This window comes from Dermacentor albipictus, chromosome 6 (assembly GCF_038994185.2).
Source record: "Dermacentor albipictus isolate Rhodes 1998 colony chromosome 6, USDA_Dalb.pri_finalv2, whole genome shotgun sequence".
In the NCBI taxonomy this organism is placed as follows: domain Eukaryota; kingdom Metazoa; phylum Arthropoda; class Arachnida; order Ixodida; family Ixodidae; genus Dermacentor; species Dermacentor albipictus.
The window spans coordinates 18,984,268-19,012,054 of NC_091826.1; the positions used below are offsets into that span (position 1 = coordinate 18,984,268).

At 45.8% G+C, this 27,787-nt stretch overlaps 3 protein-coding genes across 3 annotated transcripts in view; 2 read left to right on the plus strand and 1 right to left on the minus strand.

Moving 5' to 3' along the window:
• Positions 1 to 8,054, minus strand: part of LOC135896319 (musculin-like) — a 56,829-nt gene extending 48,775 nt beyond the window's left edge. Inside the window, exons 1-2 of the mRNA XM_070540040.1 lie at positions 7,920 to 8,054; positions 1,591 to 1,711 (exon numbers count right to left, since the gene is read on the minus strand). Coding sequence (XP_070396141.1) covers positions 1,591 to 1,619 — 29 coding nt within the window. The 5' untranslated portion in view covers positions 1,620 to 1,711; positions 7,920 to 8,054. The remainder of the gene's footprint in view (positions 1 to 1,590; positions 1,712 to 7,919) is intronic.
• LOC135896320 (neuronal acetylcholine receptor subunit beta-4-like) overlaps positions 6,380 to 27,787 on the plus strand; it is an 86,361-nt gene continuing 64,953 nt past the window's right edge. The window contains exon 1 of the mRNA XM_070540039.1: positions 6,380 to 6,567. The gene's annotated coding sequence lies outside the window, so the exon portion shown is untranslated. The remainder of the gene's footprint in view (positions 6,568 to 27,787) is intronic.
• The window catches only part of LOC135896312 (putative surface-exposed virulence protein BigA), a 35,079-nt gene continuing 28,905 nt past the window's right edge, over positions 21,614 to 27,787 (plus strand). The window contains exon 1 of the mRNA XM_065424676.1: positions 21,614 to 22,670. Coding sequence (XP_065280748.1) covers positions 22,466 to 22,670 — 205 coding nt within the window. The 5' untranslated portion in view covers positions 21,614 to 22,465. The remainder of the gene's footprint in view (positions 22,671 to 27,787) is intronic.

The following is a 27,787-nucleotide window of genomic DNA, read 5'->3' on the forward strand; positions in this document are numbered from 1 at the left end:
TTGATTGGTTTGTTTGGATAAGATCGGAACACGGTGGCAAATATTCTGTTCCAAACCGTAAACTGTTCGGAAGCGTAGACGTTCGGGCCTGTCTGTACAGTTGGGATTGAAAGTTTGTGGACCACACGTCAGAAAACACCAAATTAAACTGAAATGGCTCGAAACACACGGGACTGATATAAGAAAACAGGGCGTACGAGCGCTGACTTGTAACTGAATGTTTAACGAAAGCTCTCCACTGCGATAGGCGGTGGCGCATGCGCAAAGCCAGCCACAAATCCTCCAAACGCTATCGAGTGATATGGCGCGGTAAAATACGACACCCCGTGCTTAAACTGATGCAAAGAAAGAGGCGACAAAGAAGAGGGAAGGAAACATCGCACACGTAAGGTAATCTGGAAAACACAATTAATATAAAGCCTTTCAATGAATTGTTTGGCTATTAAAGCGCGATAAAATGAAGGTTTCTCTGCCAGTCTACGTTTGAAGCTTGAGGCCGCTGGTTAGATTACCTGCCCCCGGCGGCTGTATTCTTATATGTGAGCAGAAAGAATTTAAGACCCGGGTGGGTCAGTATAAAGCGGGAACCCTGCGCTTTGTCGACACACGCATATATTGTTTATGTTTTTCGGTGATCGTATTTCACCGGCTAACCACTGTTAGGATGTTATCGCGAGGCACAAGATGTGTGTTCATGTATCGAAACCCTCTTGAATGTTGTCGCCGATATTAGGGCACCGATACTCGAGAGTTATAGCTCAGCGAGTCAGCGGGGTCAGCGTAGACGTCACTGCGCGTGTTGTACCGTGCATGTGCACTGTCGTCTACGCTGGCCCGCTGAGCTATAACCCTCTGATATAGCACGCGCGAGTCCCAGCGATTACGCTGGAACTGTATACGAGCCATCTATAAATAGCCGACACGTTTGACCTGTATATCAGATTTTGACGATCGACGATCATTGCGCGTTGAGTGCCTCTTGTCTTTTTTCTGGGCACAAGTGCGCGCGATAAAGCGTTAAATTTGTTGCTCATAGTTTTGCTACTGTCCGGCTCTTCACCGTCAGTACAACGTGATAATACGACGCCTCCACAGCCTTTGTATTGATTTGGGACTTATTAAAATCAATCAATCAATCAATCAATCAATCAATCAATCAATCAATCAATCAATCAATCAATCAATCAATCAATCAATCAATCAATCAATCAATCAATCAATCAATTTTATGTGGGCGTGGGCCTTCTACTGTCGTGTATCGTCGAAAAAATTTGGAAGCACACGTTGACTCCACGCGAATTGAATTTTTTTTAGAAAGAAAGAAGGGCTGCGTGTGTTACAAGTCCCACGTCTAGAAGCAGAACACTCTAGCGCTTCTGACGAGTCGAATGACGTGCTCGGAAATCTGGTAATCGATTTCGTGGATGGATTTGCAACGCGAGCGTCGCGAGTTAGTTTTCCTCAACAAATCTATTTCCCTCAACGAATCTCAACAATCTCAACAAAGCTTTCCCTCAACAAATCGATTTTCGGTGCCCTTGTGACATTTAGCTGTTCCCGATTAGCCAGTGCGACACACGTAGTACGTACATGAACTGAGCGTCGAAGTAGACAGGCATAGCCACCTAGCAACCGAGGCTATATTATGTTGGTTAGATGTAGTTGTCCGGTGTTCGAAGTTGCGTAACGTTCACGGGCAAGCTCTGAAGACCTGAAAGAAAAAGAAGAAAAAGAAAAAAAAAATGAAGAAGGAAAAGAAGTATAAAAGATACTCACGCTCGACGAATCTGGAAAGTGGCGTCATGAGTTTTCAGCGTGAAGGTTATCCCGTAGAAGCTTGGTCTCTCATGTCTACATACGCGTATATTTCAAGATCAGCGAGTTACGCTCGAACAGTCAATTTCCGTTTCCTCTTACCGTGCTTCGCTATCATTTTTCAGCGTGCAAAACACTGTCGAAACTGTCGAAAAAAGAAAGGAGAGCAAGTACCCATCGTCGACACATACGTCATGAATGCCTATGTCATGAATTTGTAGTTTGGACATTTTCGAGTCAATGTCACGTTGTTTTCTTTTAATACCGATTTTCTGTCACATCCGGTCGCACGTTACCAGTGGCAAATGTGTACATGTCCTGTGTTCGCGCTTTTATACTAACTATATTAGTTTATTAACGACGTGTGAAATTGTTATAACATGCCGCTTTTCTGTTCAATTTGTTCATATTTCTGTATGATGGTGCTTAAGCTTGTCGCTGTACATATCATAATCGTCCCCCACCGCCTGGAGTAGCATCTCAGGCGAACAGCCAAGCTAACAACTCCAGCATACCAGTGAAGCTTGTTTCTCTCTGTCGTGTAATTGTGTGAATTTGTGTTCTAGGAGTTTCTATAATGGCTGCCTTTCTAATTTGTTTTTTATATTTATTGTTTTTTACTGTATGCTTACTTTTATTTAGGTGTATACAATGTACAGGAGGTCACAGTTCAGTTTCCGACTGCAGGACCTCTTCCTGTATATTGCATTTTCTAATACCTCCATGTATCTTAATACACTTTGATTATGATTGTGATCCTCTCAGCCATGGCGTACGCATATGTTTACAGGAGCTGCTTCCACCAGTTCTCCCCATTCGTGACAAACAAACAAACAAACAAACAAACAAACAAACAAACGAACGAACGAACGAACGAACGAACAAACAAACAAACAAATAAACAAACAAACAAACAAAAGGAACCTCTGCCATCGCGCTGCGTGTAACGCGAACCCTCTCAGAACTCAGTGGGGCTTCAATTCAGTTCAGCACGCTGAGCACTGCCACACACAACCCCTTCAGTGAAGCCCTACCTCGTTTAAGTGTATGTTCGACGGGCTGCGATCCGGTAACTACGGTGAAAAAAAAATCGTTTTTCTATTCTTGGAAATGCTTGCAGCTAGTGACTTGCTCGTTCGCTTCGAGCTCCTTTCATAAGAAAACGTTCCTTTTATAAGAAAACGTGACGTGAATGAGTGTGCACTAAATCGATATCATAGGTACGCTACAAAGCATCATCTTACAGCCTCGACTTGACTTCAATTGAGTTTTCAATGCCGTAGAATAAATTTATGTAACTCTGACACATTTATCGGCCATTCGTCATGACTGACTGAAGGGGACATGTGCATGCAGGCCCGTTAGGCCTATGGGTGGACAATGTTTGTGTTGTCGCACGCGTGTGTTTTCGATGTACTTGTGTGCGTTTACATATGTGTATAATTACCTGCATTCAGCACACGGGTTCCTACAGTTGTGACGGAGGTTACTTTTCATTCCTACCGATAGAATAGGCTTCTCGCGTATGCCTTTTCATGTGTGCGCTATGTCCAGCTACATTGCAATAATCAGGCGAATAGCAGGTCTTCTGTAAGTGGTGCCGACCTCAACATTGTCTCTCTTTCTTTAATTATGTATGAAGCAAGCTTCTTTCCCTCCATGAACAGTCCGGCATTTTTATTTGTCCTTAACTCGCCTATCCGGTTACTTTCTCGCCTATGCAGTTATGATACGCGCAGGGTAAGCGCGTGGGCTGTAACGATTTGATGAATAGATTAAAACGCCACACGTCCAAGTTAATGGTATTCAGCGTTCTACCTGAGGCTGGGGCTAACATAATTGATTGCAAAAAAAATTGACATTCATTTTAGCACACGCCAAAGCGGCGTGTGCTAAATGGGTGTCTCCGGCGCGCTCAGGAGACACACATTAAATTACTTGACATTGTCAATCGAATGCGTTGCTGCTTCTTATGATTTGTTTTATCTTACCAAATGCGGTGGGTTCGAGTGCCTTAATTAAGGCTACCTTAATTATCTGTGCCTCGATCAACTTCGCCCTAACTAACGCCAAAGGTCGTGGGTTCAACTCCCATCAAAAGTCAAGGGGTCGAGTGCCATAATTACATCTATATTAATTAATGGTTCCTCTTCTTTGAGCATGATTAGCGGCATCGATGTGGAAGAACACGACGACGAACGCGCGAGCAGAGACACGAGCTGTTCGATTTTCTGTACCTCACAACGCGACCTTGAAACATAGAGATCTGAGGCTTTCGTCTTCAAACAAAGAAATAGAGAAATGGAAATTGCTTTTGGCGGTTTACCAATCGGTGTCATAATTGCGTAGCACCAAGTGTTTTAATCTATCTACGTATTCAATTAATGGCACGGTCCCTGCAAACAATCGCTTCTGCACGCTTGTCTTCCTATAGCAACTCCCTGGCCCTTAATTTCCAGCGTGACATGTACGACATGGGAAACCGAGTTTGCCGACTCATTTTCACGGATAGGTCTTGCGCTAGCGCACAGAGTAAAACGGAGCGGGCATCGAGCGAACTCCGACTTCATTTGAGAAGGGAGACGCGGAATAAAATGTTAGACACTGAATCAATAAGCAAGCGGTGTAGTTGCCAAGGTGCTCAAGACGTGGAAGTACAGGGCAAGGTGTGTGAGCTCGCGACATTACAAGCATCCGCCATGTTCGACCGAACTTCTTGTGTGACGTTTCGTGCGTGTTCCACTCGGAGATTATACGTACTTCCGGGAAAACCGCACTGGGCCCTTTATGTACGCCACTATACACGCCAGATGTATAACGTACGGCGCGTGTGATTTGCGTGCTCGGCTGTTGTTACCGCGTCGGAGAACATGGATTTTTTTCCTTGTGTACTAGCGAACAAGGCGCAGAAATGGCGATACGAAACGATGTGGAAGCAAAAACAAAAAGATACAAATGAAAATGGAATGAATAAAAAAAGAACAAAATGGAACCGAGGACGCGAAGTGACCTTGGTGCCGTGGAAGGAAATCGAATGAAAAGAAACGCGGAGAAAGTGAAATTGCGACTTTCTGTCTCCGCTGGGAGATTTCTTTTGGCACGTTGCTTTTTCTCCCTCATCTTTGTTGCTATCACTGCCTATGACGTCACACCGAGGAACCTGTTTATTGCAGGCCACTCTCATTGACCCAACATAACAATTACAACAGCTGCGTACGCACGGAATCAGCCAGATATGTGAGAAGAATAGATTAGATAGATTGACAATAGATAGAAAGGTAGATAGATAGATGTATAGATAGATATAAGGTTGATTAATTTTCTACATGAAGCCCATATTCTAAACGATTCAGTGAGGGCAGCGAATCTGGGAATGTTCGTGTCATTTGCTCCATGTGCGCCAAATGGTTCGATTAGATAATTATAAAAAAATGCAATAAGAATTGTGCGTGACAAAATCTGAAGCATTGATCGATATTGGTGATGCTGCTGAAAAGAACTACACGGCCAGTACTGTATTCGCCTTTTCTGAAAACATATTCGAATTGTTATTTTAGTACGCTCTCGCGGCCCTCTGGTGCGTGTTCGCGTAAGATTTTAGTGAAGCTCTACGTTAGACGAACAAGGAACTTTAAAAGTGTTATCAGAACTGCTTGAACGTCGTGGTTGTGTTCCAATTCTCGCCAGCATTGAAGACAGCCTACTTCAACTGCTAAGAAGACGGCTTCCAGCTCAAGTATTTGAAATGCAATTGGAACGTGTTACTATGACTTCATGCCCCCTCAGGCCAAGATAAATATAAATAGTACATTTTACCATTTCGCGCGTTCCGACCCAAGGAAAACACACACAACGTAACCTTTACAACAACGACAACGACAACGACAACAACAACAACAACAACAACAACAACAACAACAACAACAACAACAACAAAGAAAAGTAGAGAACAAAGCCAGAGTACGTTTGTACGTTTTCTGTTGCACAGGAGAACTTAACGCCGATCGTTCAGGCAGGCTGCTCAGCCGCCGCCTTGCTAGAACAGCGCGGTAGCCTGTATCGTTTTTGAATTCAATATCGTCTTCGTGAAGCTGTCTTGTAAGAACTGGAACACTACTTAAGGTAGTCGCTGTGCGTTTTCATGTCCCTTTAGCTGTGTATACGGCGAGTATTGGAACATACAGACACTATCGACAAGAAATGCTCTCGACCCCTACCGCTTCTCCGCCAGTTCCGGCAGGCCCGGCCAAATGATGGGTGCCTCCTTCAAGCGCTGCGAATTATGGTGTCGCGTCGAAACTCAAGGCACTTAGCTGCTTTGTCAGGTAACCTTTGAAGCTTCTCGGATGTGCTCAGGAACGATCAATGACATCAGTCCCATTTTGTGGCGCCTTATCACCTGTTATCACCGCGAAATTCGCGATGACTGTGTGTTTGCTATAGCACCGTGACTCATCGTCTGGTACATCGGCCGAGACAGACGACGCGCTGCAGACCAACGTTACTATGGAAACCGTGTTGCGTTCCAGACGGTGGTGGCGGCAGCGACGTGCGATCTGCGCCAGCGATAGCCCTTCCGTAGAAATTTCTTTCTACCGAAGAAGCGTCGCGTTAGTAGATACAGTTTTCTCCTCGGGAATTACTCGCAAGAATGCACGCGCCAGATATCACCGTTGACACCCTTCCGTCCGTACTGTGCAAGTGGGCCACGAATCCTGGGCTATAACTCTTCCTAGCTCCGAAGGACACGAGGTAAGATATGCCTTAGGTGCAGACTTCATTATGGCTACAACCACACCTTCTTAAGCGATGCTTTGGCTGGTTGTATCCCAGTGGTAAACGAAAGCGAAGACGTTAACTGGGTATGCTACATAAAAAAGGAAAAGTCACGCCCGGTATGTGTTTGGCGTGGTAGTTATTTCACGCGCACTTTCTATAAAGAAAGTTCGGCTTTCGGCGCTAAGCCCACAATGCACATCTCATGCACGCTGGGTTGGATACCTCAGAATTCTGATTTCATTTCGTAAATTTTCGTGCAACGTCCACTGTGCGTTTTCTTTTGATAGGCCGTAGCGAAGTTTCAGTCGCGGATAGTTCACAAGATAAATCCCTAATTAACTGCTACGCCAAGTCAGCTCATATTGAAATAAATTATTTCAATGCTCTTTTTTTTTAGGTACGAAAGCGTTCTCCATGGCGAGCAACAAAGCCGAATAAGTTCTAATTTTTCTTGATGTGAAATACCATTTGTGCTTTGCGGGGTTACGAAAGTTCATAAGAAAGGGGAGGATGGGCTAACTGGCTGTGGGACACAAACCACGTTTACAGGAAACAGCTATTTATAATTAAGACACATGTCTTCATGCCTTCAAGTAATTCAAGCTTATTATATTGGGATATATATGCTCAATGTGGAGAGCAAGCAAGCGCTTTGAGTAGCCGCACCAGGACCAATCACTCGGTCGTATTACATTTGGGGAGTGCATAAGTTTGAGGGAATGCGGTATTGTATATTGAAGTTAAGCGTATATTCCTATCGAAACAGCCATTGCGTTGTACAGACAGGCTCTCGCGGCCGGCGGGTATACCGTATTCCTCCGTATACGCGGCATATCCGCGTGTCCGTAAGCACACAACCTGACTTTTGACTAGTGCAAACTGGTTATTATTGATTTCATACTGGAAGTGGCGGGAAGAAAAACTGAAAGCAATCACAACAGCACCAGCGCTGCCTGTCGACAAAGATTTGCTGGAACAGAATTTGTGTGTCTTTGCCTTCTAGTATGATAAATACATGTATACCAACTATAGGCCAGCTATCCAGCTTCCAGAATTTGCCAATTAATGGTGACGCTTTATTAGTTGGTCATTTGGACGAATTTTTAAAGCACCACTAATTGAACGCTTTTAAGCGCACGTCTTATCCACCAACACCTCCATCTGTATATGTATGGGAATTTATTCTCTATCTCTCTCTTACTGTGTAATATATGATTTCTCTCTCACTGAGTTTTCTTATTGGACCAGACCACGTATGCGATATACGTGCCATATACGCCCGCGATTACCCTTTCACACGATCCCATCTAACCAGAACTCCTCACCTTTCCTGGCCAATCCGTTCCGGCAGCATTTCATGCGTCAACGTTCCAGGTTCAAAACTGAACGCGTCTACACATGCAATAACGCTTTTCAAAAAATGAAAACTAAAACCATAAAAAAAAAACCAAAATGCCGCACGCAGGTTGGTGCACGCATATCCCAAACCTGATGAACGACCAGGAAGACGCGGCATGGCACCTCCCCTTTCCCCTTCTCCCTCTCCTCCCCTCCCTCTCCACCTCCTTCACCATCTCCTTCTCCTCTCCTCTTCCCTCTCCCACTCCCACTCCCACACGGCGGCCCGAGCTTTCCGCGGCGGCCAAGAAGGCGACGCAGGTGTCTCGTGTTGCAGTCGCCAGGAGGAGAAGGGGGGGGGGGCGGTGTGCCCCATCACTTCCGCGGCGGCGGGACGTTTACGTACGGGAGCCACTACTACAGCTCGTGCACGAGCTTTTCGAGGGGGGTTGCACCGCCCTTCCTATCACCCCACCCCCCCTCTCTCCCGCCTTTCCAAAAACGTACCCGACACGTCGTGTTCCTTCCTCTCGGCTGGCACTGCTCCGATCTGAGCCCGGCGGAGGCTTGCGCCGCTTTTTTCTTTCGCCGCCTCGCTCGACGAGCCAGCAACAACAGCCGGAGTATAGGGGGGTCACGTGGTTGCGCGCCAGCCGATGATTCGAAGCAAAATGGAGAAAGAAATCAGTCAATCAATTAACCACGCATAACACCAGGCAGCCAACCAATTAAACAACAACAACGAAGAAAAGAGATTCTGGGGTTTTACGTGCCAAAACTAGACGATACGATTATGAGGCACGCCGAAGCGGCGAGCACCAGATTAATTTCGACCCAATGCTCGGTACACGAGCGCCTTCTTTCTTTCTTTCTTTCTTTCTTTCTTTCTTTCTTTCTTTCTTTCTTTCTTTCTTTCTTTCTTTCTTTCTTTCTTTCTTTCTTTCTTTCTTTCTTCCTTCCTTTCTTTCTTTCTTTCTTTCTTTGCATTTTTCCCCCATCGAAATGCGGCATCCGCGGCCGGGATTAGATGCCCCCCCCCCAATCTTGGGCTTAGCAGCGCCATGCCAAAACCTCTAGCATGGTGTGACACCCAACCAATTAATTACCCTAATATATATGAAAACTCTTACACTGAGTAGCTTCATGGGGCTGCCTGCGCACAAGTATTGCTCGGTCGGGCTAATTTAAGCAGGTATATACACGTACAATTAGAATGCGTGCACGCCATATCATAACGGGGAAAAAAAAACGAGGCAGGAGTACACAACGCATAAAAGACAACCGTGTGCATCTTAAGAGGAAGCTTTAGCGCAGGCCCAACTCCGACGCGGCCTATTCAAGTACATGTAAAAAACGCTTTTCTGAGATAACCCCTAGACCGATTTTAAAGAAATGTGTTGCATTTGAGAGATAAAGTTAAGTTTTAGTGACTGTTGGAGCGGAATTGCGATTTATCAATTCTGTTCGCTTCAGACGCACTATGAGATGTAATTCACATACTTGTGATATCAGTTTTCATTGCTGAGTTACAGAGTTGTAAACATGATAGTTTCGTTTCATGAAAATGTATGTTTTTTGCCAATTCTTACTAGAAAAATTGGCGTCCTAATTCATGAATTCGAAACCAACACTCACTACACTAAGTTTCCTTTAAATGCAGCAAACCTCGTCAAATGTGGTGCAGTGGTTGACAAGAAACATGAATTCTCCTTTTACATGCATTTATGTAGGAGCACCCGAACTAAAGCTTCCTCTTAAAGACAACAAGAAGGTTTCTGCATTTTTCTAAGAACATCAGGTAGCTCATGCAAACACTAAAAGATTCTGAGACAGATTCTGAAATCAATTAAATTATGGGGTTTTACGTGCCAAAACCACTTTCTGATTATGCGGCATGCCGTAGTGGGGGACTCCGGAAATGTCGACCACCTGGGGTTCTTTAACGCTCACCTAAATCTAAGTACGCGGGTGTTTTCGCCCCTATTGTAGTGCGGCCGCCGTGGCCGGGATTCGATCCCGCGACCTCGTACTTAGCAGCCCAACACCATGGCCACTAAGCAACCACGGCGGGTCAATTCTGAGATGCAACCCATTCATGAATGGCAGCACAATTTATTCGGTGTTATCATTCTTTAGTTTTACGGTAATTTTAAAGATCGCCTGTGACAGACAGCATAATTGTTGTCCTTGAGCTGAATTATCCGAGGAGGCGGACGTTGCTAGCACGAGAAATCAAAACACATATCCGACTAATTGACAAAAAATGCACTATTAACTTCTCAATTACTTACTGCACATATTGGAATTTACTACTTGTCCCGGTGAGTTTGCGAGGCGTTTCCACTTGAATCTCCAGGATGGCAGCAGTTTCGAGATATCATTTCCCATAGTGTGCGACGAAATACGTGGGCGTCCCAGGTACGTTGGTGGTTGAACACCTAAAAGAGCATTTTGTAAAAAAGAAAGAGTAAGTGGAACAGCAGTGAATTTTTGCGGCGAGTTTGATAGCGCATACCTCCAAACTGAAGTCATCGTGGAATTTCATTCCACGATGACCAAACTCACTGGCTACAACTCGTAATTTGTAATGTGTAATAAAATAAGAAGTTAATTATTGATTCTTAATTACATGAAGGTGCGTTTCGATTTCTCGTTCAAGTAATGAAAGCCTCCCTGACTAATCCAGGTCAACGACTCAAATTATGCTATCTACAACAGGTGATCTTTAAGAATACCGTAAAATCTAAAAATGATCGCCCCGTAAATATGCACTATAATCACACGTATCCGGTTGCAACGAAAATTAATAGAAAATAAAATAATATTGTTAGAAAAAATGCTGCCTCACGCTCAGCCAGGGACGAACGCCTGAGGAAGCTTGACAGGCTTATGTTGTGTAACAATTATTTTCATTTCCCGTTCTTTAGCATGTTAAATTATATTTAGCATTTGCGTTAGATCGCGGAGTTTCTCGTCTGGCGCCTTTATATGCCATACGTACCTCCGAGATGCATAATCGCGAAAGATTTCACTTGCGATAGCGTGCCGTCTTGTCAGAAGCTACACTTGTATGTCGTTGTCAATGCCCTGTAAATAACTCCAGGAGAAAAAGAAAGGAAAAAAAAAAGAAACGCGCTAAGATCTGCATCGAAACCTTGGAGGTAAATGTAATCGTTCACCTTGTGTACAGTAGATGGAATTATAATACCACACCTCAGCAAGACCTATAGACAACTTTCTGTGGCGATGAAGGAAAAACTGCGGGGGTGGAGCTTCTGCAGACGTGTCACTGCGCAAACTAGTCCGGCAGCGTTCGACGGCACTTTGGTTTCTATAGAACTGCTGGTGATTCAGCGTAGCTTCCGTGTGCAACGGTTTCACATTTGGCCAAACGTGAAAGGGATTTAAAGAAAAGTCAAATTTTAGCCGACGGTCTATTTTGTTTTATTTTACTGTTGCATATAAATGGTTAGTGTACTTCTCTTCTCTAGCTTAAACTAACGCGGATGAAAAGGTGGGACTATTTTCAGTCGCGCTCTTACAGGCGGGCGCTTTGCCTCCGTAGCTCTTGACCAACAAGCGACGGTTGATGAGCAAAAATATGTCAGTTTCTAACTACATCTTTTCAGTTTACGGTAAGTGCGCTTCCCGTGTTCTTCAATCGCATTTTCCTATTCGCGCTTTGATCCCTAGCAATGGATGAACAAGAGCACGTACTATTCGCGTACACGAGTGAAACATGCGAATACGAGCTACGGACCTATTCCCGGACGGTCAGTTTCGGAGCCAGTCACTTTCTCAACTTTCAAGGCCAGCCAATCAGCAGGCACTTCCAGTGCGCGCTGATTGGCTGGTTGAGCAAAACTGCTCGAATCACCCAACTCACCGTGCAGTATACGCCCCGCGAAAGTGATAGTAATCACTCAAAGGGATCGTCCGAGAATACGTCACCTAAACTTACATTTGCCCTTTACAGTAGGGCAATTGTGCCAACTTACAGTAGCAGTTTAATGCGACAGCCTCCTCCCCCTCACCTTTTCTTAAATCTTCTTTTTTTTAAAATCAGATCGCACGGCGCTGCGCCCTGGTTATCACTGTAACATCGCCCTCTCGAAAGGACGGAAGATAAGAAGGGAATAGAAGCGGAGGAAAAGATAAGAGCATGCAAAATAGGGCCACTGCACAATTCGCGGTTCCTTTCACCGATACCGCCGACCGTCCCCGTTGCTATTGTTGGTTTTTGAAGATTCTGATCTCATTCGATTGGCGCGGAGACCGCCACTCTTAATTTAGCCGCCTTGGCGAGGAAGACTGACGCACGTTCGCATTACTTTCCGCGTCGTACCTCTTTTTTTCTCCCCTAGAAGACACGTGCAAGTGCTCAGAAGAAAAAAGAAAAGAAACGAGGTCGCGGCTTGAGACAGAATGCAACGGCGCTTGTATATGCTTAGGTGCAGGCTGAAAACGTCTAGGAGGTGAAAATTTATCCGGCGTTCCTCGAAGTCATTTCCCGTGCGTTGTACTTGGACGTTAAGCCTAATAATATATATATATTTTGAAAGCAAAAGCATTATATGCCCCATTAGGCCGAAATCCGTAGTAGTTGGCGTCAACGAAAGATGGTATACGAAAAGTGGCTGACGGGGGAAAAGAGTGAAAAAAAATTAAAAATTAAATTATGGGGTTTTACGTGCCAAAACCACTTCCTGATTATGAGGCACGCCGTAATGGAGGACTCCGGAAAGTTCGACCACCTGTGGTTCTTTAAAGTGCACCTAAATCCAAGTACACGGGTGTTTTCGCATTTCGCCCCCATCGAAATGCGGCCGCCGTGGCCGGGATTCGATCCCGCGACCTCGTGCTCAGCAGCCTTTCACCATAGCCACTGAGCAACCACGGCGGGTGGAAAAGAGTGAAAGCACCTAAAAGAAAGCTCGGATTGACGTCAAATATGTCAGGGAGATTCATGTAAACAGAGTAGATTAACGGCTTTGAAAAGGAAATTTGGTACATATTGGTTTGGGTGGGAATCCAGCCCGGGCCTCCGGGGTGCGAGATGAGTACGCTTTTCCGGCGTCCCGGCAGCTCCACTATCTGTCCAAAGGTGTGCCTATATAGTCCGTGCGTCATTGCACACCTTACGTCTCGACCATCTGGCTGCCTAACTGGATGGCGGGGTTTTACGCGCCGAAAACCACGATGTGATTATGAGGTGCGCCGTAGTGGAGGACTCCAGAAAATTCAGGCCATCATCGAAATGCGGCAGGCCGTGGATTCATCCGGCTGACTGGAGGCGTGGCCTAGTGTGTGTGCCTCATGGGGCACATGACGGCGCAGCCAATGAGGAGGAGGTGGCGCCACGTCATGAGTGTATAAACTCAGCGCGTTCACGGCGTTCCGACGTCTACGGATTGTGTAATGGTTTTGCATTCCCACACGTAAGCAGTCGTATGTGTCTGCCCAATTCTTTATTGTGACCATTCTTATAATCAAGACCGTGTTAATTATTCATTTTATAAAACAATAAATAAATAAGTAAATAAATAAATAAATAAATAAATAAATAAGTAAATAAATAAATAAATAAATAAATTTAGTGTGCCCAGGAACAACACTGATGTCTGGATGCAAGTACAGAGAAAATAAAAAGGAAGGTAAAATAATGCAAGAACGGCTACAAGTAAGAGTTATGGATAAAAAAAGGCGTAGTAATATTCCGTTTCTCAAGTTGTTCCCATCCATATGTATCCCATTACTTGAATGCGTTCAGGGATGTGGAATGGCACAAGCTATTCAAATAGCATATTAATGGAGCGTGTGTCGAAAAAGTTGACGTATGTACTATATGAACATCGTTTTCTGACCTCCTACGCCACCCACTCTTTAAGCCAAAATAATTAGCCTACACTTCCGGCACTGAGCTGTATGGGCCTATACCGACGTCTTCTTTTTTTTTGTACAAAACTATTCATGGGATTATTACATGCACGGATCTACCAGCTTATGTTTCACTACGGGTTCCGCAGAGCCCTACCAGGGATCCCTTTCACGTTGCTGCCTCTTTCAGCAGGCACTCGCTTCTCCACAGGATTCAAACTCTAGACAACTTCCATTTTCTCCATCTCGATATATACTTCAAAAATGTGTTGTCTTCTTTCTGTTCCGAGCTTCGCAATTTCTATTTAGCCTTTTTTCTTCATAGCGGCACTTCTCTCCCGTCTTCTCACAGTTTCTCTCTCCTTCCGCGTACCTGTGTAATGTATTAAGTACGTGATAATATATCATTGGTCGATTGTTGCTCCCTATTTGCCTTTCTACCATGACCCTTGTTTTAGTTCTATTTTTATCTTGTATTGGGATCGTATAATTGTTTTACGTTTTTCTCCCTTATTATTTTGCTTCTCTGTGCACCAGTGTAAGAATTATTCTTCTTGTTCTTGTTCTTGTTCTTCTTCTTGTTCTTCTTCTTCTTCTTCTTCTTCTTCTTCTTCTTCTTCTTCTTCTTCTTATTATTATTATTATTATTATTATTATTATTTCGAATGACAAAACGGCCTCCTTGTAGACTGAAGTGCTCGGAAATTGCTGGATCCTTCGCAGAACGTACAAACCAACCCCCATTTAGATGCTAAGATGTCGTCATTTCTTTGCACCCCATAACCTGTCGGGACTTCCAGGAGTGTAGTTCGTAGCCGTCGAACAGCGAGTATAGCTCGAGTGGGCACTGCCGGGCAACACCACGTTCGCAACGCTCCCGAGGTTACTCCGATTCGTCACCACCCGGTGTACGCGTGATCGCGACGGGAGACAATGCGCGAGAACTCCTTCGCTTCCAAGAAAAAAGGAAGAGTAGAAAAATCAAAATAAAGAAGAGATTGTTTCTATCATCTGATCCGCGCCTCGTCCACCGGCAAGAAGATGTCGAGTTTTCCACATCTGCGCGCATACTTCGGCAAGGCCTTCCCGCCGCATCTGGGGCTTGAACCCACGTGACCCGCAGCGCCTTTCGGAACCCGGTGTTATTGTTAAGCCTCCGAGAGGCGGGCTCCGCGTGTCGAGAGAGAGAGAGAGAGGGAGAGAGGTCACTGGGTCAGGAAGGGAGGCACCACGCCGGGGCTGTCAGCCCGAAAGATTGCGCCGTCGTTGACGTGGTGTATAGCCGACCTTACGTCACCCCTGTCAACGCCGCCTGACGGTTGGCGTACCTCACTTCTGTTCTGGTGACACGTGTGTGCGTCGCACGAAATAAAAGGTGAGAGAGAGAGAGAGAGAAAAGGAAAGAAAAAAAAAAGCAATCACCGCCTCCTCCTCGAACGCCGACTCCCCAGCACTCGGGCCCTTCGAATCGGATTTGTGAGCGCGGAGCTTGCTGGAGTGAAAAATCTCATAAGTTCAGGGTCAACACGTTTCTTAAAAGTAAATAAGTAAATATATAAAAAACTTGTCATTGCTATTCGATTTCGCTTTTGAATGTTTCGGGGAACTTGAGTTCGGGAAAGCAAACAAGCCCTTGTCCCGAGACAGTTTGTAAGCCGCATCTGTCTGATTACAGCTTTCACAGCATAAACTGACAGGCGTATTTACTCGCGAACTTGGACAAAAGACGAGCTCAATAAGAACAGATACTTGAGACGCCGCTACCGCTGGTGTCCTTGTGTCATATCCAACTGCGTTGGGAAACACATTTGTCATTTATAGCCACCAACTAGCGCGACTATTACTATTTGTCGCAGGACACGAAGAAAAAAAAAATCAGGCAATAGGCTAGCATTTTCTCTGATTTTTTTTTCTGTTCTTCTTTTCGCACTCCCAGAATGAGACTTTGCGACGGAAAAAAATTCAGGATTTACATTCTTTCGTTCTCCTGAGAGCTTTCGCATGATGTCTTGTTTAACACCGAATATCTTATTGCCAACTTTACTGCGGGCAAATGCATCGAAGCCCTTTAGTGTAGCTCGAACCATGGCCTCTGATATTTTATTAGCGCACACGCCAACCGATCTCGGAGGCTGTGCTTTAATTATAAAAGCACTTCAACGAAAGGGAAACCCAAAGAGTTCCTTATTCAGCTTCATGCTACTGTAGGATGGACGCCATTTTTTCTCCCATTTCATTGGACTTCCTCCACCTAACGTATTCATATAAAACTGATTTTCCATAATGCGCCGTGCGCTGCAGGGCTAACCAGTCGACTATGCTAGCGACGCCAGCGGACAATTCCTGCACTAATTGGTCGAGACGTGTGAGCTGACAGACGGAGTGTGTAGATCTTGTCGTCTGCCGTACATTGCGTTGCCATTAGTGATATAAGGCAAGTTGTTATCGAGAAGATCACGTCTGCGAACACCAGTTACATGTGAGAGATGTTAATCTTAACCTGTAACACACTACCTTTTCAAGAGCCGAATGAGTAGCCATTGCCGCATTCGTTCGTAAAACCTTCCACCCCCTTTTCTTATCACGCCAATAAAATATATGTATTTTTTCCTGAATATGATTTCAGAGCCACAAATAGCAAGTGCAATACCACTTCTCGCCGTAGGCCCAGAAAGAGCCGAGTACAAACATTGAACACACTTGAAAAAAAAAAAATATCGGCAGAGGCATTTAAGACGGCTTGCGTGTGGGAATGCGAAAGCAATATGGCCTCTTTGATGAAATGTTTTTTTTTTGTCCGCGCGTTCCTTGTCCGCGTAAGCTCTCACCTGCGTTTTAACTGCGCCTCGGTATAGGCCAAATCAAAACGCGCCAACCGTATCAACGCGCTCGCTTGGCCGCGAAGAGTTCATAATTCGAACGACCACTCAGCGCCGTTGAATTGTACAGTAATGCTTTATATTTCATACACTCATTTGATACGCTCATGACGTGGCGCCACCTCCTCCCCATTGGTTGCACCGTCATCATGTGCGCAATGACGCACGCCCTTAAGGCACACGCCTGTAGCCTTCGAGAACCGTGGATACGCTTGTGGTGTCGGGGGCGTCTCGCACCCCGGTGGCCCGGGCTCGATTCCAGTCGAGGTCGAAATATAGCAAATTTGCTTTCCAAAGCCATTAATTTACTTCGTTTACAGGAACCTCCCTGAGAAATTTGACGTCAACACGACTATCTTTGTGACGCGTTTTTACGGTTCACGCCGTCGGCCATTTTGGTGCCATCTTTCGGTCACGCCGACTACGCCGACGGATTTTCGCGTAATGTTGCATATATAATGCTTTTGCATTAAAAAGAGAGAGAGAGAGTGAAAAAAAAGAAAGCCACACAATAAAAGGCAGTATGCTTTTCCGAGACTTGGCACTCAAGTGCCACTCGTCCCCAAATCTTAGAAGTTGCCGCCGCCCGATTCGTGGGAATGACCCAATGACGTCGCAATGTCGGTTACCGGGCTCCATCGATTACGCGCGTCTCCACAGACACCTTGCCGCCATCGACATTCTTGGTCCGTACCGCAGGAGGTGCGAAGTAAACGTACACGCGAAAAGATCGCGATATCTCGGACAGGTAAAAACCGACACAAAGAAGCAAGAGCAAATACCCTCGCCCGATCGATAGCGCATTAAAGAATAGACGACTTCCAGAGCGGCTTTTCATTGATGCCGCATTCTAGTATCGACCTCGCAGTCGTTATGATCAATGTTGCCATGGCTATAGCAAGTGCACCCATTATTCACAAAGTCCAGGTATACACAGGGAGAAAAGGGAAAGAAATGTCGGGGAATGCATTCCACTTGCCCAAGCGTCCATACCTTCCCCCTCGATTCCCGCGGACTCCTCTCGCTCTAGTTGTACAGCAGCTGTGGTTGTAATCAATGCGGCCAAGAACGCTTTCCCCCTCTTTTACGTGTGACATTTGTTGTCTTTTCTTTTGTCTGTTTTTGGGCAGAGCGTGTCCAAGCGAGATATAACCGCGGCTGCGAGAAACCAGTAACCACCGCCTTATCGCACATCGTCTACATTAGATGTCACGCCAAGGACGGTGTTGTCGAGTCACGCGGTTAAAGCCAACAGCGTTCGCTTCGATCCCGAGAAGGTACTCGCGGACAGCTTTTCTTAACTGCGAAGCGAAGGCTGCCGAAACTAAGCGCGCCTCTTTCACCGCTGCTGGAGGTGGTCCCACAGTTTTGCTCACGTTTTCATACGTGGGAAACAGAATACGATACTTTTGTTTTTTTTGTTTAGTTTCTTACAGCACCTAATTTGAAACGATACGCAACATTCACCAGTCAGCCATTGGTTTTTATTGTATTTTTCGGTTTGCTCTTTCGAGGTTTCGCACAACCGAGACCGTCGCACGCTTTGCACATTCATCGAGTGCAAAATGACGCCCATGTATTCTGGTGTGTGTTCGTCGCTCGCTGTCCCGCCAATCAGCTCCCCTGAGAGGCTGTTGACCAGCGTTACCAACAAAAGACTGTTGAAACAAACAAAAGGAAAGGTTTTCCAGTGTCTGTGCGGAAACCAAGCGAATCCATCTGGAAATCGCAACCATCGGCATGCACAAACGAGTGAGCGAGCTGACTGCTGCGCCGGCACTATACCGACGCCCGCGTCGGTTGCGCGTGGAATTCCTAACCGACGCCATACGGCTCCTTCGGAGCTTCGACGCAGGCTGCGATGCTCGCTGTTCAGAACTTGGTACATGTGGGATGTGAATAAGCATTGATTCACGCCGAGTTAATTGTATCTGCCTTCACTGAAGAAGTTGCGCGAGGTTTGCGAAACCGAAACCGGTGCCGAGCGAGCCCGGACTACATTGCGCACGAATACAGTCATGTGCAGAAGCTCCGCCCCCGTAGCTTTCGCTTCATAGCCAAGAAAACTTGTCCGCGGCTATAGGTAAACCATCAGCCACCGGACAACAGCTGACCTGCGCGGCTTTGATCGTGACGTCACGCGACAAGGCATGGAGCCAATGGAATGCTACAGAAGAAAAACAAAAATAAAAAAGGTTGCGCTACGCGTCCTCCCCCACTGAAGTTGTAGACGACAGTGCGAACTATGACGCAGACAGTGAAGAAAGGCGTACGGACATAGATGTATAGGGGAGCCAGCGCTGGCCAGTAGGTGCTACTGCTGACGGACCAAAAAAAAAGAAAAATAAGAAGAAAAATAAGTGAGACATTAAGCAAAATAAGGAAAAAGAGCTTGGTGGCGCAACCTAGCAACCCGTATCAAAAGGGACCCATAGCATCAATCCATCCATGGGCTGCTGAAAAAATACCACCCGGACAGGGAGGCTACGAAAATGGCACGACTTTTTGAACGATAACAGACACGCCACTGTACCAATGTTAGGTATCGCCCGGTGCATAGAGCCAACCACAGAGTTTTTTATTACTAGAGACGAACTGTGGCCCTACCGTCATTCGGCTAGCATGGGAATGGCGGTTAGCTCATGCATTTGTCTGTTCTTCGCGCTTTTGGCATCAGACGTTCTTGCGGCTCTATTTAGTGCGCATCATTCGCCTTTATGCCGAACGAGTCCAAGTTGTTCCGTGCATAACGCGATATCTTCTCAAAAACGAACAATTTTCGAAGTCGCCAGGACTTTCAGACTAGAAGAACAAAGTTTAGGCCCATTCATGTGTATAATAACCATCGTCCTCATGCTGGCGTAACCACCATGTTTGAGAGAGAGAGAGAGAGAGAGAGAGAGAGAAAGAAAGAAAACCTTTATTTGTCATGGGATTGGGCGACTTCCTCGCAGGGTGGAGCCCTTAGTTCTAAGCGGGCACCAGCGCCATAGTTACTTATGTTTAGTAGGAAGCTCTACAGAAAACAAGATACTTGGAAACTGACCTACACGAACATCAGCGCGATCCGCTATGAAGGCGCTGCGGCGGTACTTAAAAGACACGGGACTTTCTGGCAAATTGGGACTTTACACTGTCTGAGGTACGATTGTACGGTGACACTGCGTAACGCTAGGAACGCCTTTGCAGGCTGCGGGACAGTTCCCACAGAAACAGTTCGTGTGTACGTGTGTGTTTGTGTGCAGGTTTTTTATCCTTCTCTCTCTCACCTATCGCATCCCCATGCCCCTCCCCCAGTACAGGGTAGCCAATCGGAGACAATCTCTGGTTAAACTCCCTGTCTTTCCTTTGCCTTTTTTTCTCTCTCTCTCTACGGAGCCAAGCCCCTGACTATGACCATGCACGTTGCGATGGCCGAATGTTCTCCTTGAACTAGGAAAGAACAGCGCCAACTAAGACAAGCACGAGCGGAAGAACGACACAGGACAAGCACTAACTTCATCTATCTTCATTCACTTAAAAATCAACCACAATGCATCATCTGCCAAACCGTTCAAGATATGGCATTTCGTTTTTAAGGAGGGTTACGGAAGTATCCCTAACATAGTTTTTTCCTCCCTTTTTTACATGGAATGCTTCCAAAACTTCACGTGCCTTTGCATCTCTGTTTCTGCCAAGAATCTTTATAGAACACGATGCGAATTGTACATTTGCAAAGTATTTGTTAATGCGCTTAATTCCGAGGGGTGCTACAGGTCGACGGAAAGCAAGCAGTACGTAGCACGTTTTAATCTTATGCTATTAGTTATGCGCTCACGTGCTTTGCATTCATTAATAGCCACTCCTCTCGCCGAGGTTCCTAGCTCGGCTAGACTTCCCCCCGCTTTCTTAGATCAACACACATGAAGTCATGCAATATACGGTATGCGAACAGCGCTTGCCAAAGATTCGCGCAGTTCTGGTTTATACTTAAAATGTTGTATTGCCTAACCTGGTTACGCACGTTGATTCCGACAGTGGCATGCGGATTGAAACAGAAAGAAAAGGCAAGGAGACCACCTTGACTTTGTCCAGTTTGTTATCCTGCCCGTGGAGAGGGGACATGAATGTGGAAGACAGCGAGAGAGAACGCAGTTGCAGGATTTCACAGGGCTGCAAAGATAAGAATTTTTTGTTCTGTCCTCTGTAGATTTGTGAGCGCTTCACGATAATGTGCGCAGTAAATCATTTGCAAGTATATACGTGCTTTACCGCGCGTTCATCGTCCCCTAAACTCTCGGGTCCTTTCACTTTTTTTTATGTTTCTGGTAGTGCATTATCACCAACCGCTACGGGGTGTGAGGGTTTTCTGATATAGACTTTTTCGTTTTTGTTGTTGCTCTGCACTCTTTATCGATAGCAGTCGCACTTCCCGCATCCCCTCGTGAGCCTTTTGCTCACCGGAAAAGACTTGTGCTGCAGCGATGCGTGAAAAAATAATATCGCTTTTATCTGAAATTCGCGCAGACGAAGCGTGGCGACACAAAAGCTATACAGACGACCCCTGTAATTGCTTTGCCGAGGAAGACAAAACGTAAGCACATTCGCTTCCTTTCATCAGTAAACAGACCACCACCGATACGTGTAATGACCCCATGCGAACGACGACGAGGACACGGGCAACGCTTGCAATCTACAGATCAGCGAGGCATACGGCGCTCGCTTTCCTGGACGAAGGGGCAACGGTCAACGTTACGACGCGCGCAACGGCGGCGGTGGGGAAGCGGCGGGGGGGAAGAGGGGAGGTCACGGCGCGGTGTACCGGGAAAAAAACCGGGAATCGATGCGAGCGCCCCCTCGTGTCGCCGCGAGTAGTCTCCCGTCGCAAAATCGATGACGACACCGGTCACGTGAGCGGACCGCGGCGCTGTACCGTTCGCGCCAAGCAAATCGAAAGTCAGTACAGTAGCGTGCCCTCCTCGCTCTCGCAGTCGCCGTCACAGGAGGCACGCAAGGATTCGCGCGCCGAGACTCCAGTGGCTCCTTCGACGAGTCCTGGCTCGATGCGATAACTTCTCGGAGCACGTTTGAGCGACTGTCACCTGTTTGACTCCTAGTTATCCGTGCGGTCTTGAAAGTTACGAAAGTTGACAGCGTCTGTTCGAGGGCTGTGTTATGTAGGTGTCGTCGCCGAGTACTCGAAGACAAGGGCGATCTCTTCGCAACAAGTCGGCGACGGAAAACTTCTCTCCTGGCACTCGGGGTAGCTTCGGCATTCGAATATTTCCGAAGCCGTACATATCTAATGCTGCGTCTCTAACGCTGTCCGAGCACCATGGCGTGAAGGTTCCTCGTTTGTCCAGATACTCGTGCTCAAAGGCCACGGAAACCGAAACATTCGGACACACAGGCGATCCGGTTTCCGCGGCTGCGTCCGTGCAGACGACAAGAGCAGACGAAACGGAATATAGATCAAGCTAAAGCTTCTGTGAAAATAAGGGACTGCCGTACATCTGTGGGAGTTTACGGGAACGAGGAACAGAAATTAACCAACTCTGTCCTCAGTTTTGCTTCGTCACCTTCGTGTTCTAACTAACTCTAAGGGAAGAGCTGAAAGCTTATCGCACCTAACTTTTCCTTCGAGAAGACGCTGTAGGCTCATTCGGCGTGAAGATCTGCACAATCGTTTCCGGAAACACAGACTGAGGGACATCTCAAACTGGGTGCGTACCATCGATGCAGTCGTTTGCGGCTGTGAAACCGTATTAAGCGTAAAAACTCAGTGTGCTGTGCTTATCATGGGCTGTGCCAACGCCAAGGCTGCTGGAGTCCCAACGTCGGGGAAGACTGACCACCCGCTCGAAGTCACCGACGGAAGCGATCGCACCAACTTAATCAACAACCCGGTGCCCAAGGTGGTCATCAATGGTGGAGACTTCCTGGACAACGAACACCACGTGAACGGCACCGCTGACGCTGAGGACAAAGTGAACGGCAACACAGGTGAGAGTGAAGGTGCCCATTGTGAAAGGATGGCTTAACTCTGGGCCCATTCCTTTGTTCTGTATTCACATAGATGCGAATGAACATAGAAACGTTGAACTAATGAACCGATGAACTAATTTCAATGGAACACGCTTCATTCGGGAGAGAAGGATAGCTAATACTGACTGCTGGAAGCAGAAACTTCAGTTTACGGCCTGATTGGTTTAATACGATAATTGCCAATGTCTTGTAAACTTTCGGAAATACCTTCACAACGTTTACGACTCTGTAACATTGTGCCAAAACATATAGCAAGGCTACAAACTTATCTGTCACGTCGTCTAAAGCAGACAGATGGGACGTTTTGGTTTAGATATAACGTGAAATTGTCACACTTTTTACGACGCAAAAGATGCTAAACTAACGAAGCAACAACCGGAAAGAAAACCGGAAATGTCATTGCATTGTTTACGGAGGTTTTACAAAAGTAATGTTCACAAGTTGTTGCTAAAATTCAGAGCGGTGTATAATATTCCAGTCGCGCACGCTTGTGCCATTAGATGTAGTTTAAGTTTACATAATGTGATATCGTTCCCATGATTACTGAGTTACGTAGCCATAAATTTGTCGCTTTACATTATATCTTCATTTTTGGCAATTTTAAAGAAAAATGGAGTTCTAAATAGGAAATCTGCTCATAACAGTCAGTGGACTAAGATGTTCTTTTTTATTTACAATAACGTTCGTGAATTTTCTTGCAGTGAATACCAAACGAAACATCTCTTCTTGTTTCCATGTATGCCTACAGTGTAACGCTTGTATATGGACGAATGCAAGGCGAGAAACTGAGTGCCTAGCTGGTAAACCACTTTAATAAAAAGTATTTGTATATATATACATATAAGAAAATGTAAAACTCTGCTAACTCTGGACATTCAATTATTTTTATTTCGCAAGTATTATAAAAGTGTGCAATATCTCGTTAACATATTACGCCTGGTAAGTTTGTAGCTTAGTAATAACAAGAAAACGAATGTGGCTATTACGTGAATCCTACCTACAAATGCGTGTACAGGGGGTGATAGCGGGTGCACGTGTTTTTCATATTCACTGGTAGGAGATAAGTGCGGCGACGACTTTCATTAGTGTCCAGCCAAACTTGGCTACAAATTTTAACGATCTGGGTCACATAAACATCCTGATCCTTATGCTTGATGTACTTCCCTGACAACCACTTCATCTCTTTCGACCCGACGTCTCCGTACGGATCTCCAAATTACTTTTCGATCTTGCAACTACTGACAAAAATATAAAGAGTATTGACCAGAACACTGAATACAGACGTAACCCTCTGCTAGTCAAGGACAATATCATCGGTCGCTTTACTACGAAACTACCGAGAGTAATGCAGAACGACCGTTAGTCCAAGAGGTGCACCGCCAGGTTCGACGCGTTGCTCTGTACCACTGGTGCTCTTAGTGCACGATTGGTCTTTCTTGTGTCGGCACGTACTAAGATCATTGACAAGCAGCTCATCTTTATACTTGCAACAAATAGTTCGATTGTTTTGATCGTACAATACGTCGTCTGTGAACGGTCGACATTCGTAATCAGTTATCTCTTGAATTGTGGCGACCTACGTGATGTGACTTGAATATTTGAACTACAGATCCAACAATTTGTTTTTTTCCTGCGACGTTCGTACCGGGTTTCCAGGAAAAAAGAACAAGAGCTTGGTGGCGTTACCCACCCCTTCGCTTCAAAGAGTACGTCATAGCATCCATCCATCTTATCCGTCTGCGTCAGCGGCAACGCCGGCCCTGCGGGGGAAAGAAAAATCGGGCTCCAATTCACACTATTAAGGTGGCTCTTCTTCTACGTCCTTTGTGTTTTTAGGGTTTTAAGTTTTTATTATAATGTATTACCAAGTAGCCTACCTATACATCCTTTGGCTGGACAGCGAAGCTGTAAACGACGCAGCGATTACCCATTTGCGTGATGGTTTTAAGTTATTCGCATGGTGACGTTCACGTGCACGTGACCTAATTATTAGCCAAAGACCTGTGGCTTGGCTTGCGCCCATACTTCGTGCACCTACAAAGAGTGGACCAGAGCCAAGCGAAATGCACTTATCCTGGAATCACAGTCGTTCACGCACGGATAAACTAAATCCAAATTCTGCCTCCAGACATTTCTTCTTAAATTTAGAATTTGAACCCTTAAAAACATTTTGATTGCATTGCACCTTCGTCGCTTGGACGCCTTTTCGGCTTCACGACATTCATCGTCATCCTGCCACGCTTGACGCTTGCGCTGGGCGTCCTGGACACGATGTACACGCGTGGCACAAGCACTCAATGCTTTACTGGCGGCTCAGATGCTTGTTTTTAGCTTGTTCTTTATCGAAGCGTACGCTGCTTTGTACGTTGTATGCGTGATTCCGACGAATGTATGAACTGTGCGCTTCGCTTCGCTTCTGCATGACGAGGGGGATGAGCCACTGCATCTTACTTGCTTAGGGAGGTAGAAGCTGTAGCTGATGATGATAATTTTTGTGAACGGATGGACACGAGAAACACCGGTAACCGAGAGGCTAACGGCTTTGCTGTAAAATATGTAAATTTGGAAGGACATGAGGACACTCAGTCATAATTTGTGAGTGAAGAGTTCACGCATGGAATCTTCACAATATTGCAATATTGGGGCCCTTGAGTCAGTTACGTTTGTCTGTTGGCCGCGGTGGACAGTAAAAGATAGAGCGTAGAAACGTCAGCAAGACAGAGCGATTGTAAAAATCCAAAAAGAAGGAACGAAAGAAGCGAAGCTTACCATCTCAGCTTTGTACCTTTGTTCGAGGCCATAACTGATGTCGTGACCCTCACGGTCTTATGTGTCGGTGGCACGAAGGGCACGGCTACCGCGTTTTCCGGGATGTAGCCGACGCTCTCCCGTGAAAGCTGAAAATGCTTTCTAGAATTGAAAAGCGAACGTTCTACATATACTCTATAAATTGCATATTTGTAAACAATCGATTAGGTAGGGAGAGGTGGCATGGCGGCGCAGAGAATGGGCGAAAAGAGCAGACGATCGAAGTGGCTTAATAATAGATTGATGACATTTAAGCTCCTAGATATATGAATCAAACAGACAATGAAGTCAGAGATAGCGTATGCGAAATTAACTGTTAAACAACACGTCAACTTCGCCCGTTTAATGAAATAGGGATAGAGCACCAAATCTGATGAATGACTTATAGGAACGTACAAACCACAAGAAAGTGGAAAATGAAAGTGGACAATAATGAAAGAAGCTATTTGCAACCAGTGACACTTTCACCGACATTCTCTGCACTGCGCGTGTGGGACCTCATACGAGAAAGCCTTGGCATGTCCGGTATTCCGGTATACGCAATCACATTTGCGGATTACCGGGGGTGTAAACGTGAGCGACCGAGTTTGTGGTACCGCCTGGTGGGATATAACTCAACTAGACAAACACTGAGCGTACTCTACTCCGCCACTGGTGTAAATTTTCGGCAGCGGCGTAATCGTGGAGGCGTCAACTTTTTCAAAGGAGCTCTACAACAAGAAGATGCATGGAAGACGGAAATGTGTCATAAGGCGTCGTGGTTGGACGAAGCATCACAAGATACCGCTGCCAGCGTCCGGTAGCCTGGTATTACGCAAACTCCACTGTGTATACCGCATAACCAGACATGCTGAGGGTCCCCACACCGCGGCAGCCGTGCTACCGTCAACCTTGTCAAATATTTGCGTACGAGCACGGAGATTAGCCCTGGTAGTGCTAGCCAATGCCACTCGCGGCCATGACAGTGAATGTATGGAACATACTTTCAACCGCATACGTCACGCTGACGTCAGCATCCCAAGGCATCATAACGAGGCCTGCTGGAGACGGTATACCGGACTACTCCAAATTAATTTTGATCGCCTGCGGTTCTTTAAAGCACACAAAAAGTGTGGTACAAGCGCGTTTTAGCGTTCCGCAGCCATCAGAATGCGACTATCACAGTAAGGAATCGACCCGGATATACCTCGCGCTCGGCAGCAGAATGGTCATGGCCACGGGAACACCGCGGATATTGAGTGAACACGACTCTTCTCGGCCTGTTCGCCAAGAGCGATCGCGCGAGTTGCTTTTCGAAAATTCTCCGCGGTTATTAATTTGCCATTCTTGATTCCATTTTTTTTCTTAATTTTCCCAAGGACTCCAGAGGAGATATTACAGAAATGGTGGGTGTGAGAAATAGAGCATAAACGAATTATTGCGTGATTTGTATTGCGTGCCAATAAATAAATAAATAAATAAATAAATAAATAAATAAATAAATAAATAAATAAATAAATAAATAAATAAATAAATAAATAAATAAAAGAACGAAGGAAACAGTATGATACATTAAAGTTGTACTGGTTTTACAAGATTAAACAAACGCTTACATGACAGAGCAATAAGATGGCGAAAAGCCAGGGAAGGTTAAGCGAAATACGGACATCCAGTCTGCTGCCCTGCACTGGACAAAGGGGTTAAGGGGACACAGAAACATCGAAGGCGGACAATTGTGCTGTTCAGTTCTGGAAGGCTACAAGTGAATTTTCAGAATCACGCTTCATGTCTCTTTTCATAACGGGAACAGCGCGAACAAGACGATGAAGTGAAAGGAAACAGGACGAGAGGTGCCACAGGCTACAACAACAACAACAACAGCTGTCCTGTTTCCTTTCACTCCGTCATCGCCTTGTTCACGCTGTTCCCATTATGAATGTATACCAAGTCACCCAACTTTACAGTTTACTTCACGTCCCTGCCTAACCTACCAGCAGTGTGTGCGCAGTTTCTTTCAATTGATCGTGAAATGAGGTAGCGTTGTGACGTCATCATACAGAGGCGTCGTTCCAGGTAGGTGCTACAAAAAAGAGACGCATAGTGCTTCTCGTCCACACAGCTTTCGAAATCATCATTTGAATTGAGCTGAGCTGAGCTGATTTATTTTCGCCACATTGGGAGTAACACACCAATATATGCGTACATAGGCTGCAAAAAACTGGTGGGATCAAAGCTGCATTTCAGCAGCTTGACAAACCCCACTACACCCCATTTATGTTCCAGAACTT